At 36.1% G+C, this 14,170-nt stretch overlaps 1 protein-coding gene across 38 annotated transcripts in view; it reads right to left on the bottom strand.

Annotated features, from left to right (window-relative positions):
• Positions 1–14,170, bottom strand: part of CLASP2 (cytoplasmic linker associated protein 2) — a 177,853-nt gene that overhangs the window by 18,712 nt on the left and 144,971 nt on the right. For all 38 annotated transcript variants that reach the window (XM_038570274.1, XM_038570273.1, XM_038570276.1 and 35 more), the window contains 4 exons: positions 8,305–8,448; positions 6,851–6,957; positions 5,020–5,173; positions 1,380–1,608 (listed from right to left, as the gene is read on the bottom strand). In XM_038570274.1, the coding sequence (XP_038426202.1) occupies positions 1,380–1,608; positions 5,020–5,173; positions 6,851–6,957; positions 8,305–8,448 (634 nt within the window). The remainder of the gene's footprint in view (positions 1–1,379; positions 1,609–5,019; positions 5,174–6,850; positions 6,958–8,304; positions 8,449–14,170) is intronic.

Raw genomic sequence — 14,170 nt, 5'->3', positions numbered from 1 at the left:
TTGGCAATTTTATACACCCTTATGTAATTTGGACTTAGTTTGGCAAGTTGTCATAATTTTGTCTTTGTAGTAATTGTGATATACTGAGACTTTTAACATGACATACTGGTAGAAACATGATTCGTCAACCTTATCAGTAATCAAAGAAATAAAAGTGGGGATTTTTTCCACTTACCTAATTACAAAAATTAAAAAATCTCTGATATCCAACTACTCAGTCTTCCTAGTATTAAGGAAATGCTCATTAGGATGGCCTGCCTTATATCCATCATGATGACAAAATTTTAAAACATCTGAACATCTTGTGCCAGTAGGGAAAATCAGCACTACCTAAACTGGCCAAGAGTTTTGAGTTGGTAATTGGGTAGTAACTCTCAAAATTTCAACTTACATATCCCTTAATTGAGAAATTATATCTCTAAGAATCTCTTACTTACGTATGTGCATAAAAGTTTATGCAGAAAGAGGTTCACTGACAGCAACACTGGAGGAACAAAGGAAAATCAGAAACTTCCTAAGTATAGTATCATGAGGCTGGTAAGGTGGGGGGACTTTCAAATTTACCCATATATAGTTATCTATTGCTTTATACTAGAGTTTTCAATTAAAAAAAAAAGAATTATGTAATTCATACAGGAAAAATGTAATTCCTTATTAAAAATACCTAAACCATTTGCAATGTATTGTACTTTGTATCAGTTTTTATACATCTTTTGTAAACCTAACTGCATACTGTAATTGGAAGAGTAGGTAGTAGTATATCTGCACCCTCTTTCAGAAGTGACACTCAAGACAGTCAACCAAATAGACCGTACAGCTTAGTAAGTGTTAGAACTTAGTCCTATGCCCATGTTCCAAGCCACTGTGAATGTTAGGGCTAGTCCCACATCCTTGGTATAAGTCACTGTAAGTACCAGAGCTAGTCCTAAATTGGCTCCAAATTCTAATGGTAGATTTTCACATCTGGTCTTGAATGCATCTTACCAGAGTTTATGATTTCATACTTTATTAAAGGGCTATTATAAACAACGGGTAGTTTTTCTAAGGTTTTGTCATGCTGGTATAAAAATTAATGACTGAATTGTGTCTAAAGATAAACTAAATTTATAGGCTACAACTGATTTCAGTTGAGCAGTTGAGCGACGGTCAGTAAGGTTTTCCTGATTTTGAGTATGATCTCAGGATTACCCTGTTTCTCATTCTGGGGTAGAAAACTACCAAATCACTAGAAATGAGCTCCTACGAGATGGGAGAGACATTCTCATCCCAAAGCTTCTTACTTCTTAGGGAGTTATAATAAAAGAGCATGTCAATTTCTTTTGCTTCATTGATTCCCAGTCCTCTAAAACACAGGTGACAAAATATGACCCAGAACCTACCATCAGGAAACTGGTCAGCATCATCATCAAACATGGCTTCCTTGAGGGCAGACTTATTGAAGGAACTGATGCTATCTGAATAGTTATATGGATTATAGTCTCGAGCACGTGGAGAGGAGTGAGCAGGCATTGAATGGAGCAATGAAGCTTTATTATCAAGGGCTGTTTGGCTTGAATCAGTAGCATCACCTCCTGCTCTTGGGTCAGGCATCCCAGGACCACCACACATCTATTAATGGGGAGGAAAAGGTATAGCAAATTAATTTATGTTTTAAAAAACATTTTACTTATTTGCTTATTTGAGAGAAGGAGGGTGGGGAGGGACAGAGAGAGAGAGGAAGACAGAATCCCTGCAGGCTCCATGCTGGGCATGGAGCCTGATACAGGGCTCAATTTCACGACTCTGAGATCACCACCTTAGGTGAAATCAAGAGTCAGACGTTTTACTCAGTCAGACTGAGATACCCAAGCATCTTGCAAATTAGTTCATTTTAAAATATTTCTTTGAAATTCTAAAAGGACAAATTGATTTTAAATTAAAAAATGTAAAAAAAAATTCTAAAAAGAGGTTTCCCTATTGCTTCAAAGTCTATTTTAAAAAGGTAACAATAAACCTCTGAAAAAATTAAGTAATGGGAATTAACATGATGAGTTAAAATTGAACATTCAAAATGTCAAATCTTATAGTAAAGATGTAAAAATAAACACCTCAAACCCACAGCTGTGAGGGCAAATAAGAACCATAAAGGAATGCTGTTTCTAATGATTCCTATAGTTCCCCTGTTAATGGCGTGACCAAACAATATACAGTGGGATTACCAAAGGCTTCTCTATGCCAGTTAAAGTTATAAGAGGATTTTCAATAACAACACAGAACTAAAATCTGCCAGATTCCATTATTAAGGTAGTAAATTATACAATGAAAGCATGTCAATTAAGTATAAGAGAATCAATTTTTCTTTAAAAAGGCCTGCTGTTAAAAAAAAAAAAAAAAGGCCTTAAGGACTATAACTTTTGAAAGAATGCTTGATACAGTTTGATTACATTAACAGACTTATCAAAACATCAATACTAACACTGATACTAATTCTATTATGAAAATCATTACAACTACCAATATCACCATTGTCACTGTCTACTCACAGCAACTGTGTGCTAAGCCATTACTTAGGTGCTTTACAAATATTCTTCAAATATTTACTCTACCCCTTCTGTGTGCCATGCATTGTTCTTGGAGGTGGGGATATATTAGTGAACAAAAGAGAGAATGATGTCCACCTTCAGAGTTTATTCTAGTGGGGGGAACAGACATTTACAAACATAAAGAACAAGTAAAGTATATGGAATAGTAAAAGGTGACTGGTGTATGGGAGACAGTGCAGGATTAAAGGGACCATGAGAGTTGTGGTGGGAGGAAGAGGGTGCAGATCAGATAGGGTGGTCAGAGTAAGCCTCTTGAACAGACTTGAAGGAATTGAGGAAATCAGCCATGGAGCTATCTGAGGAAGGATGTCTAAGACAGAGGGAATAGCCAAGACAAAGGCCCCGAAGCAAAAGCATGCCCAGGAAGTTCAAGAAATAGCAAGGAGGCTAGTATGGCTGGAGCAGGGGAAAGTAGTAGGACATGAGGCCAGAGAGGTAACAGGAGACTCTGGCTTGTAGTCTGGGACCGCCTACAGAGTTATAAGTTGAGGAGTAAGAACGGATGACAGGAGACCAACAGGCAGAATCAAGAAGGCCAATTAGGCAGGTACCTATTTTAAAAACCCAGGTAAATGAATTGATGATGATGATAGTTCAAGCTAAAATAGCAGTGATGGGAAGTGGATGGGTTTTGGATATATTTTGAAAACAACTAACAGATTTCTTGACAGACTGAGTATGGAGGATGACAAAGAGAGGAAACAAGGACAAGTCTTTGGTCCAAAGTTTTTGGCTGAGCAATTAGGGCTGCTATCAACTGAAACAGAAAGGAAGAGTTCTAGGGAAAAAGATGAGAAGTTCAAACAAGCAACTGGATGTAGCTATATAGTGAGTCATATAATTTATTATAGTAACTTTTAACGTAGGCAGTAATATCATCATTTTTCTAATGAAGACACTGAGGCTTAGAAGTGATAAAATAATCTAACAAGTTAATAACTGCCAGGAATTGGAATTGTTTAAATTCTTCAGCCAGAATCCACTGTTTGAGCTCCTCACACTGCACTCTGCTATCTCTGAGGGAAAAATGTCTCAAACAGTGACTTTTATTATTAAGCTATTATTGTTACCTCATATAGCTTTTGGGGTGGAGAACCTCAGATATGAGTAGTAAGCTGGTTTCTGGCATCCAATTTAGTAGGGCCATCTGCCAGATAGGCATGGGGAGAAAACAGCAGGAAAGCAGTAAGGAAGGCAGAAGAGAAAGTCCTTTAGAGATGTGCTGAAGTACTACAATGTTCTACAATTCTACAAACACTGAGGAACCATGGATTCCATAGGAAATAGTGGAATGGCTTGTTTTGAGAAAAATAATTAACAGTGTAAAAAAATAACTATTCTGGGGATCCCTGGGTGGCTCAGCAGTTTAGCGCCTGCCTTTGGCCCGGGGTGTGGTCCTGGAATCCCGGGATCGAGTCCCACGTCGGGCTCCCTGCATGGAGCCTGCTTCTCCCTCTGCCTGTGTCTCTGCCTCTCTCTCTGTGTCTCTCATGAATAAATAAATAAAATATTTAAAAACAAAAAAATAAAACAACTATTCTTTTCTCCCCCTCCCCAACTAAAAAAACAACTATTCTTTGTATGATGGCAGAAGCAACAAACTGAACAATATTTACCAATGTCAGAAAAATGAGTCCTAACATTCTCAATTGGAGCCATACAAACTGATGATGCAAATCTCTATCACTACACTTAATGAGAAAATAAAAACCTATCTGGCTTATGTTCTACCCTCCAACTCTTTCACAACAATCCAACAACACTGCCTTTCATCTGGTTTCCAACTATGCACAACTTGATTCCATCTAACTGTTTTTGCACTTGCCACTTCTTTTATGCAATTCTTCTCTCCTAGATCTTGTATGGCTTTATTTATTCTTTTTTTTTTTAATTTATTCTTGATGCAAATGCCACTGACTTAGGCCTTCCCTGACCAATTAATCTAAAATAGATTCACTTTATGTTCTAACCTAAAACTCAAAAGTACTCATCTCTATCTGAACATTTATAAGGAACTTGAAGGCAGCGACTTTGCCTTGTAAAATCAAAGACCCAAAACAGTGCCTGGCATGTGGTGGATGCTCAGTGAATGCTTGCAGAGTGACTGACCCCCAAAAAGTTACATTTGAAAATGACAAAAAGCAAAGTTTAAAACAAACAAACACAAATGATCCAACAAAAATCTCTTTAATGAGGGGCACCTGGGTGGCTCAGTCAGTTAGGTGTCTGATTCTTGATTTCGGCTCAGGTCATGATCATCAGATTGAGCCCTGTGTCAGGCTCCTGACTGGGTGTGGAGCTTGCTTAAGATTCTCTCTCCCTCTTCTACTCCCCCAGCTCAAGTGTGTATGCACGCTCTCTCAAATAAATAAAGCTATCTTTAAAAAGAAATCTCTTAATGGAAAAGCCTGCAATGAAAGAATTTTCAAATACTCACGGAATCACCATCGTCTTTTTTAGAATCCCTTTTCAATGGTTCATTCATATCTTCTTGACTACGGAAGCTGAAATTCTGAATTGCTTCAGTGACACCTCTAAGAGAGCTATAAATATCTTCAGAGTTCATATTTTCGGTGTCATAATCAAATGCACTAAGAAAAAGATGACAACTAATTATAGTTTTAAAACACAAACACATTTGAGATTATGTAGGATTCCCCAAAGCATCATTAGCAAAACCAAACTAAACCTGACAACTATAAATGGTTACGGTATGTCCCCTAGTCTACCCACCAAGGGCAGCTTACAACGACTCTAGGTGCATAGCCTTTAGCAATTGGTTTGTCTGTTACCTTCAAAAATGTTCTGATTAACCAGGGGTCAGCAAACCATGACCCTTCCAATCTAAAAATGTTTACTTTTTAAATAGTTGAGAGAGAACCCTCTGGGGTCTTCTCCCTCTTGGGGAGCTTTGTACTATCGCTCAATAAATTTTGCTGAACTCTACTACTGCTCAATAAACTTTGCTTTGCTGCCCACCAAAAAACAAACAAAAAACAGTTGAAAAAAAGTCAAAATAACATTTCTAGACACATGAAAATCATAAAATTCTTACTTCAGTGCCCATAAATAAAATTGTATTGGAACTTATTCAGGCACCCTCTACAGCTATTTTCACACTGTAACAACAGACATTGTAAAGGCAACAAAGACTGCATGGCCTGCAAGGTCTGAAATGTTTACCATATGTCCCTTTACAGAAAGTTTGCCAACTCCTGTGATTAACTTATAATAATGGTATAGTTTAAAGATAAATGTATTTTTCACAAATTTATAGGAAGGCAGAGAAGTTTTAACACTGAACATAATACACGTTACTGACATTTTTATAGTCAAATTCTAAAACTCAACTGAAGCTGGAATTTAGCCATCACGTTACACATATATAACAAGGAATAAACAAGCTAAATGTTAAGTTTGCAATCTTTTTTTCTTCCTTAGATGCTGATGAAGTATCCTATAATTGTAATAAATATTACGAAGCAGCTATGATATATGGCTAATAAAATTAAGTTAATAACTATGTTAATAAATATGACTACTATGCATACTATTTTTTTAAAAGGCCAAGAAAAGGGAAAAAAATATTAGTCTATTAATGAGTCAAGAACCTCATCTGAAATACAGCCCATGCTTGAACTGCACAAGTGTCTGAAAATTTTACACAGCTTATATATTTTACATTAAAGACCAATTTCACAGACACATTTTTTTCTAAGACAAATATATGACCATTTCTTTTATTTTTAAATATTTTATTTTTTTATTCATGAGAGACACAGAGAGAGAGGCAGAGACATAGACAGAGGGAGAAACAGGCTCCCTGTGGGAAGGCTGATGCAGGACTCGATCCCCAGATCCCGGAATCATGCCCTGAGCCAAAGGCAGATGCTCAACTACTGAGTCACCTAGGCATCCCTGACCATTTTATATTTAGCCTTTCCTTATTTGTTCTTCTCTGTTTTTATGTTTTTGTCTATAAGCATATCTGAGTAATAGAACTATGACATTTAATGCTTCAAGTAGTAATTTATAAAAGCTGTGTAGGTTTTCTTTTCACTTACAAAAATTTTTATATCCTATGCATTATTTTCATTTAAAGGGTTAGTTCTGGAATAAACTTAAAAAAAGTTTTGTATCTGCTAAGTTTCTATGTGTCAAGACCTTTCAAATCAAGTGGAAATCAAGTGGAATTATATTAATGTCTGTGGTCTATGAAACGAGAATCTGCAAACACAAGCCATGATGGAAAATAACCCTTTTATTACCTTGGAGATAAAGTATTCTGTGATGTATTGGTAGGAGAAGTAAGAGGACTGGACCAGTTGGCTGGTGAACGTGGTGTTGGTCTCGTCAAAGGACTCCCCATGGAACCCTGACGGGAGTAGTCAAATAAATATTATCATACGATAGGTAAGTTCAACTAAAAGGCTCTTAAGGAAGCCATGCAATCAAGAAGTTGAACAATATGGAAAAGCCATATTTGTAGGTCAATATTTTAAGTATTCAAGTACTTATCTCTGCTTTCTTAGGGAAAAACTTTCTCCCCATTCAAAAATCTACCTCTTTTTTTTGTTTTCTTCACCCACCTCCTGCTCTCAAATATTGTCAACATCTTTCTTCTCAAAGACTCAACAGGATCTCAAATTATTTTAATTAATTATTAAATTAAAAAAAATAATTTTAAAGTAGGCACCATGCCCTACGTGGTGCTTGAATTCATGACCCTGACATTGAGAATCTCATACTCTATGGACTGAGCCAGCCAGGTACTCCCCGCAAACTAACAATTTTAAATTAGCTTCCCATTCTAAGCCAATTCCCTTCCTTCAATCATTCAAATTTTACCTCTCCTTGGGTTTGCTTTACAAATAATTTTCACAAACACACCAAAGTAAAATTTGGTATTATTAATTTACCTACCTCTTAAGATATAATTAAACAATTACCTCTCCTTTTATTTTTATTTGTATTTTTTAAAATTAAATTCAGTTTGCCAACATATATAGTATAACAACACCCAGTGCTCACCATATCACATGTCCTCCTTAATGCCCGCCACCCAGTTTCCCTCTCTTTTTAAAAAGATAACCAACTTCAGTCCCAAGAAATTGTTCTCAGATTGTTTTTTTTTCTCAGATTGTTTTTAACCCTGACTTTACCTTAAGCCTGCCATAAGTGCATGTAATTTTTCCTTTATCCATGATCAAAGATCTGTCGTTTTAAAACCTAAGTTTAATTCTTTAGGCATATTATGTAAATGATTCATGCCATTTAGGTATGTAAACACTGGATTGCTTCATTTATTCAGACCTTACTTCCCTAAAACAAAATTCTGTATTTAAGCAACTATAGACAAACAGCCTCATGAACGGGTTAGTGAAGATACCTTTTAAAGCCCTACCTTCTTCAGATCTTATTTGGTAACCAAGTCATCCCCCCTCTGGTCCTCAAATAAGGACTGGTTAGCTTTCCTTGTTCATACCTGACCACCATTCACTACCAACCAAATCATATATACCAAATTATAACATAAACAAGTCTAACTACTGTAATCTTTCCAGGACAGTATTTAATACTGCAGATGCTGCCTAATAGATAAAAAATAGATATACTAAAAAAATAGATATACTAGGATCAAAAGTTTACTTCATGTAAAAGAAAGCAATTGCTGCGAAACCATCATATCACATTAATAGCCAAGAAAATAACTGAAAGATACCTGGGTTCCATTGCCAGTGTTTCGTAGGTGATTATGAAGAAGCTTTGTAGCACCATCCTGAAAAGTTTTTGGTAAAGCTCCTAATAACATCGTAAACTCTGGGGTATTGAGTTCAAATAAGGAAATCAGCACTGACTGTGCTGCCTAGAAAACAAAGACATAGGAGTAGAGAAGTATATTTTGGTTACTCAAAGGAGATAATTTCTTCACGCAACATTTCTGTTCAATAGCACAAGGACATCTTTCCCACAGAAAAAGAAGTTGTCTTCATATGCTCTCAAATTTCTTTTTGGGAGAGTAAGAAAATATTTGACCTACCTTTTTTTTTTTTTTTTTGAAGGTAAGAAGAGAATATAAAAAGTGTCATGAATACAATCTAGAATTCAATGGCAAAAGTTAACCAGTTTCCAGGGTTATTTTACTAATATATGCTACTTCAGTTTTCCTCAAATGATTACAAGAAGAAAGGTGGATGGAAATAGACAAATACAGGCATCCTACAACTTTCAAAAGCTCACATGACGCCACTTTGCTTTTATGAAAGACCTACAACAGGGCAGCCCCGGTGGTACAGCAGTTTAGTGCCGCCTGCGGCCCGAGGCATGATCCTGGAGACCCTGGATCGAGTCCCACGTTGGGCTCTCTATATGATGCCTGCTTCTCCCTCTGCCTGTGTCTCTGCCTGTCTCTCTCTTTGAATAAATAAAATAAAAATCTTAAAAAAAAAAAAAAAAAAAGACCTACAACAGCATCTATTTTCCCTAACCAAAAAAAACCCCAAAATGTACCCTAAGGTATCAGAAAAGCCTATAATACGTTATTTTTTTCGGTCTAGGAACTCTGTTTTTCCATATAAATTAATGCTAACTGCTTCTTTGCTTTACACCATGTTGGTGTATGAAAGGTTTCATAAGAACACTACTTTCAGATAAAAGGATAAATCTATATATCCCTAAGCCATACAAAGTCCATCCAGAGCAACTTAATACTATTCATTTTTATATAAACAGAAAATAATGTTTTGGTAGAAATGGGAACAAAATGAAGCTTACGCAGATCAGTTAGGAAAATTATACATTTACTTCCTTCTTTTAATGTAATCAACAGAACTACTGAAAGCCAAACTCTGAAATTCAGATTAAATAGAAAGTTAACATGACTCAAATGAAAATATGTGCATCTTGTCCTGGACCTTCTCAGACCTGACTCTGTGAAAATATAAGTGTTCTGTGTTTATGACATCTGAATATACAACACTACAGGAATGGTTAAATTATGTTACATTGGAGCAGTGCCACACTACACAACAGAGCCTTGAAAGATGATGAAACTCTATACGTGAAGAAATCAGGAGAGGGCTATCATATACTGCTAAAGGAAAAATATAATAAAACAACGGCTGTAACATTAGCCCATTTTGTTAAAAACAACAAAATATACATTGCATGGGTATGTCCTTGAACATGTTAATAGTACTTAAATAAAACTATTTGTACTTTAGGGGTGCCTGAGTGGTTCAGTCAGTTAAGTATCTGACTCTTGGTTTTGGTTCAGATCACCACAGTGTTGTGAGATTGAGCCCTGTGTCAGGCTCTACACTCAGCGGGGAATTTTTTTTTGAAATTCTCTGCTTCTCCCTCTCCCCCTGCCCTTCTCTCACCTTGAGCACACACTTTCTTTCTCTCTCTGAAATAAAAACTTAAAAAAACCTATTTGTATCTTGAAACAAAACTTTATGATCCTGGGTCTTTTTTGGAACAACACTAAAACTACCTCAAGTTACTGTGAGCAAATGAATTGATGATTGTTAAGGCATACTTTATTCTATCCAGGGTATATTTTGGTGTATGAGACTCAGCTTTCTTCCCCTCAGAGGTAGAGAGCCCAACTGTTCCAAAACCATTTATCAGTGAGTATATCCTTTCCTCATGAAGTGACATCCTTATCATGAATTAACCACCTATATAAACTGAACTATATTTCTGATCCTCTGATCTTCCTTTATGTTCTATTGATCTATTTGTCTATTTCTGCATTAAATAATATGGGTTTAAGTTGTATGATTTATTTATTTTTTATTTTTATTTTTTTTAAATATTTTATTTATTTATTCATAGAGACAGAGAGAGAGAGGCAGAGACACAGGCAGAGGGAGAAGCAGGCTCCATACAGAGAGCCCGACGTGGGACTCGATCCTGGGTCTCCAGGATCACGCCCTGGGCTGAAGGCGGCGCTAAACCGCTGAGCCACCGGGGCTGCCCAAGTTGTATGATTTAAAATGCAATAGTTTTAGCATATTTTGATAGTCCTTCATTTCTGTTAGTTTATATTTTAGCATCACATTTGCTTTACTAGATGCATTTTTATTCATTTATTATTTCACAACATAAATCAGGTCTTTATTAGAAAACTGTATTCCATTTTTTAAAAAGTTTTTATTGTTTTTTAAAAATAAAGAGCAAGAGAAAAGAGAGCGAGTGAGCAAGAGAGAGAGTGTGCATGCGTGTGAGCAAGCATGAGTAGAGGGAGGGGGAGGAGGAGAGGGAGAGGGAAAAGGAGGCTCTCCACTGAGCAGGGAGCCTGATGTGGGGCTCGATCCCAGGACCCTAGGATCATGACCTGAGCCGAATGCAGACACTCAAAAGACTGAGCTACTCAGATGCCCCTTAAGATTTTTTTTTTTAAATTCTAGTTTGTTAACATACAGTGTCAATGTTATTAGCTTCAGGTATACATATAGTAATTCAATAATACCATACATTACCCAGTGTTCATTAAAATGGACTCCTTAATCCTCAGCACCTATTAAACCCATCCCCCCACCAATCTCCCCTCTGGTGACCTACAGTTTGTTCTTTTTTTCTTTTTAAAGATTTTTTTATCATAAGATTTTATTTTTTAAAGTAATCTCTATACCCAATGTGGGGCTTAAACTTACAACTCTGAGATCAAGAGTCATATGTTCCTCCCACTGAGCCAGCCAGATGCCCCTTCAGTTTGTTCTTTATAGTTAAGAGCTTCCCTTTCATTCCCCCCCCGCCCTTGCTTGTTTTGTTTCTTAAATTCACAGGAGAGAAATTATACGGTATTTCTCTTTCTCTGACTTATTTTGCTTAGCATTATACTCTCTAGCTCTATCCAGGTCATTGCAAATGGTGCGATTCCATTCTTTTTAATGGCTGAATAATATTCCATTATATGTACACACACACACACCATCATCTTTGTCTATTCATCAATTGATGGACACTTGGGTTGCTTCAATAATGTGGCTATTGTAAATAATGCTGCTATAAACACAGAGGTGCATGTATCACTTTGAATTAGTGTTCTTGTATTCTTTGGATAAATACCCAATATTGTAATTCCTGGATCATAGGGTAGTTCTATTTTTAATTTGAGGAACCTCCATACAGTGGCTGTACCAACTTGCATTCCCATCAACAGTGCAAGACGGTTCCTTTTTCTCCATATCCTTGCCAATACTTGTTTCCTGTGTTTTTGATTTTAGCCATTTTGATAGTTATGAGGTAGTATCTCACTGTGGTTTTAATTTCCATTTCTCTGATGATGAGTGATGGGAGCATCTTTTTATATGTCTGCTGGCCATCTGTAGGTCTTCTTTGGAGACATACATGATGTTCGTGTCATCTGCCCATTTTTAAATTGGACTGTATTTTGGGTGTTGAGTTGTATAAGTTTTTATACATTTTGGAGGTTTGTGGCAACTCTGTGTTGAACAAGTTTACTGGCACACTTTTTCAAACAGTATTTACTGAGGATTCACCAATTCTAGATGCCAAGAACATTTGTGATTACTTGAGAGAGATCAAATATCAACATAAACAGGAGTTTGGAAGAAGCTGATTCCAAGCCTCACAGATGACTTTGAGGGGTTCAAGACTTCAGTGGAGGGCATAACTGCAGATGTGGTGGAATTAGCAACAGAACTAGATTAGAAGTGGAGTCTGAAAATGTGACTGAATTACTGCTATCTCATGATAAAACTAAGTTGCTTCTTATGGATGAGCAAGAAAAGTAATTGAGATGGAATCTATTCCTGGTGAACATGTTGTGAAGATGGTTGAAATAACAACAAAGGATTTAGAATATTATATAAACTTAGTTGATAAAGCAGCAGCAGGGTTTGAGGACTGACTCCAATTTTTAAAGAAAGTCTGTGAGTAAAATGCTATTACTGAGAAATTGTTGGCAAAAGGAAGACTTGATCAATGGAGAAAACTTCATTGTTGTCTTATTTTTAAAATGAATTCTAGGTATTTTTTATTTTTATTTTTATTTAAAAATAATTTTTAAAATTTGAATATACATGTATGTACAACATGGTGATTTAACTTCTCTATGTTATGTTGTGCTCACCACAAGAACTACCATCTGTCACCATACAATACCATTACAATATCACTAATTATATATCATATGCTGTGCCTCTTATAACCTTATTCATTCCATAACTGAAGGCTGTATTTTCCATTCTCCTTCACCCATTTTCCCCATCCTCTGCCTCCTTCCCTCTGGCAGTCATCGTTTTCTGTATTTACAGGTCTGATTCTGCTTTTTATTTATGTATTCAATTGTTTTGTTTTTTAGATTTCATATATGTGAAAACAAGGTAGGGGAACCTGGGTGGCTCAGGTGGTTAAGCATCTGCCTGTGGCTCAGATCATGATCCCAGGGTCCTGGGATCAGGCTTCCCTGTCAGTGGGGAGTCTGCTTCTAAGGTTCCCTCTGTCCTTCCTCCTCTGCTCCAGCCAAGCTCAATCTCTCTTAAATACATAAAATCTTAAAAAAAAAAAAAAAAATCACAAGGTATCTGTCTTTTTCTTTCTTTTTTTTCTTTTTTTTTGTATTTGTCCTTTTCAATCTGATATCTCACTTAGCATTATATCCTTTGGGCCCATCCATGTTGTTGTAAATGGCAAGATGTCATCCTTTTTTATAACTGGTCCATTGTATATGAATACCTAATCATCTTTATCCATTCATCTATCAATGGACACTTGAGTTGCTTCTTGGCGATTAAAAATAATGCTGCAATAAACACAGGGTTACAAATATCTTTTCAAATTAGTGTTTTCATTTTTTTTGGGTAATACCCAGTAGTGTATATAGTATTTCTATTTTTGTTTGAGGAATCTCCATACTATTTTCCACCACTGCTGCCTAATTTCAAGAAACTGCCAAAGCCTTCCCAACCTTCAGCAACCACCACTCTTATCAGTAAACACTGAGATAATCCCTTCACCTGCCAAAAGATTAGGACTCTGAATTCTCAGATGATGGTTAGCATTTTTTAGCAGTATTTTAAAATTCAGGTATATACATTTTTTAGACATACTTAATAAAAGACACAGTTAAGGACCACTGCATAGTGCAAAGATAAATTTTATATACACTGGGAAATGAAAATATTTATGTGATTTGGCTTTATGCAGTGGTTTGGAACTGAATCTGCAGTATTTCTGAGGTATGCCTGACTTGGTTTTGAAATCACGAAGCGTGTGAAGTCCTCCTACTTTGCTCTTTTTCAAGACTGTTTTAGCTACTCTGAGACTCTTGCAGTTCCATATGAATTTTGGAATCAGCTTGTAAATTTCTACAAACTTCTGGGATTTGCACTTCTTTTGTTAAAATTTATTTCTATAACCTTTTAATGCTATTGTAACTGAAATTATTTTCCTAATTTCACTTTTTGATTGCTCACTCCAAGGGTTTAGAAATATAGAACTGTTTTCTGTGTGCTGTTTTATATCCTGCAAACTTGCTGAACTTACTAGTTCTAATAGTTTTTTAGTGATTCCTTAGGATTTTCTCTATATGAGATATCATTTGTAAATGGAACTAG

This window comes from Canis lupus, chromosome 23 (genome assembly GCF_011100685.1).
Source record: "Canis lupus familiaris isolate Mischka breed German Shepherd chromosome 23, alternate assembly UU_Cfam_GSD_1.0, whole genome shotgun sequence".
Classification (NCBI taxonomy): domain Eukaryota; kingdom Metazoa; phylum Chordata; class Mammalia; order Carnivora; family Canidae; genus Canis; species Canis lupus.
The sequence above is the reverse complement of the archived record's forward strand: the minus strand, read 5'-3'. Positions and strand labels throughout refer to the sequence as shown.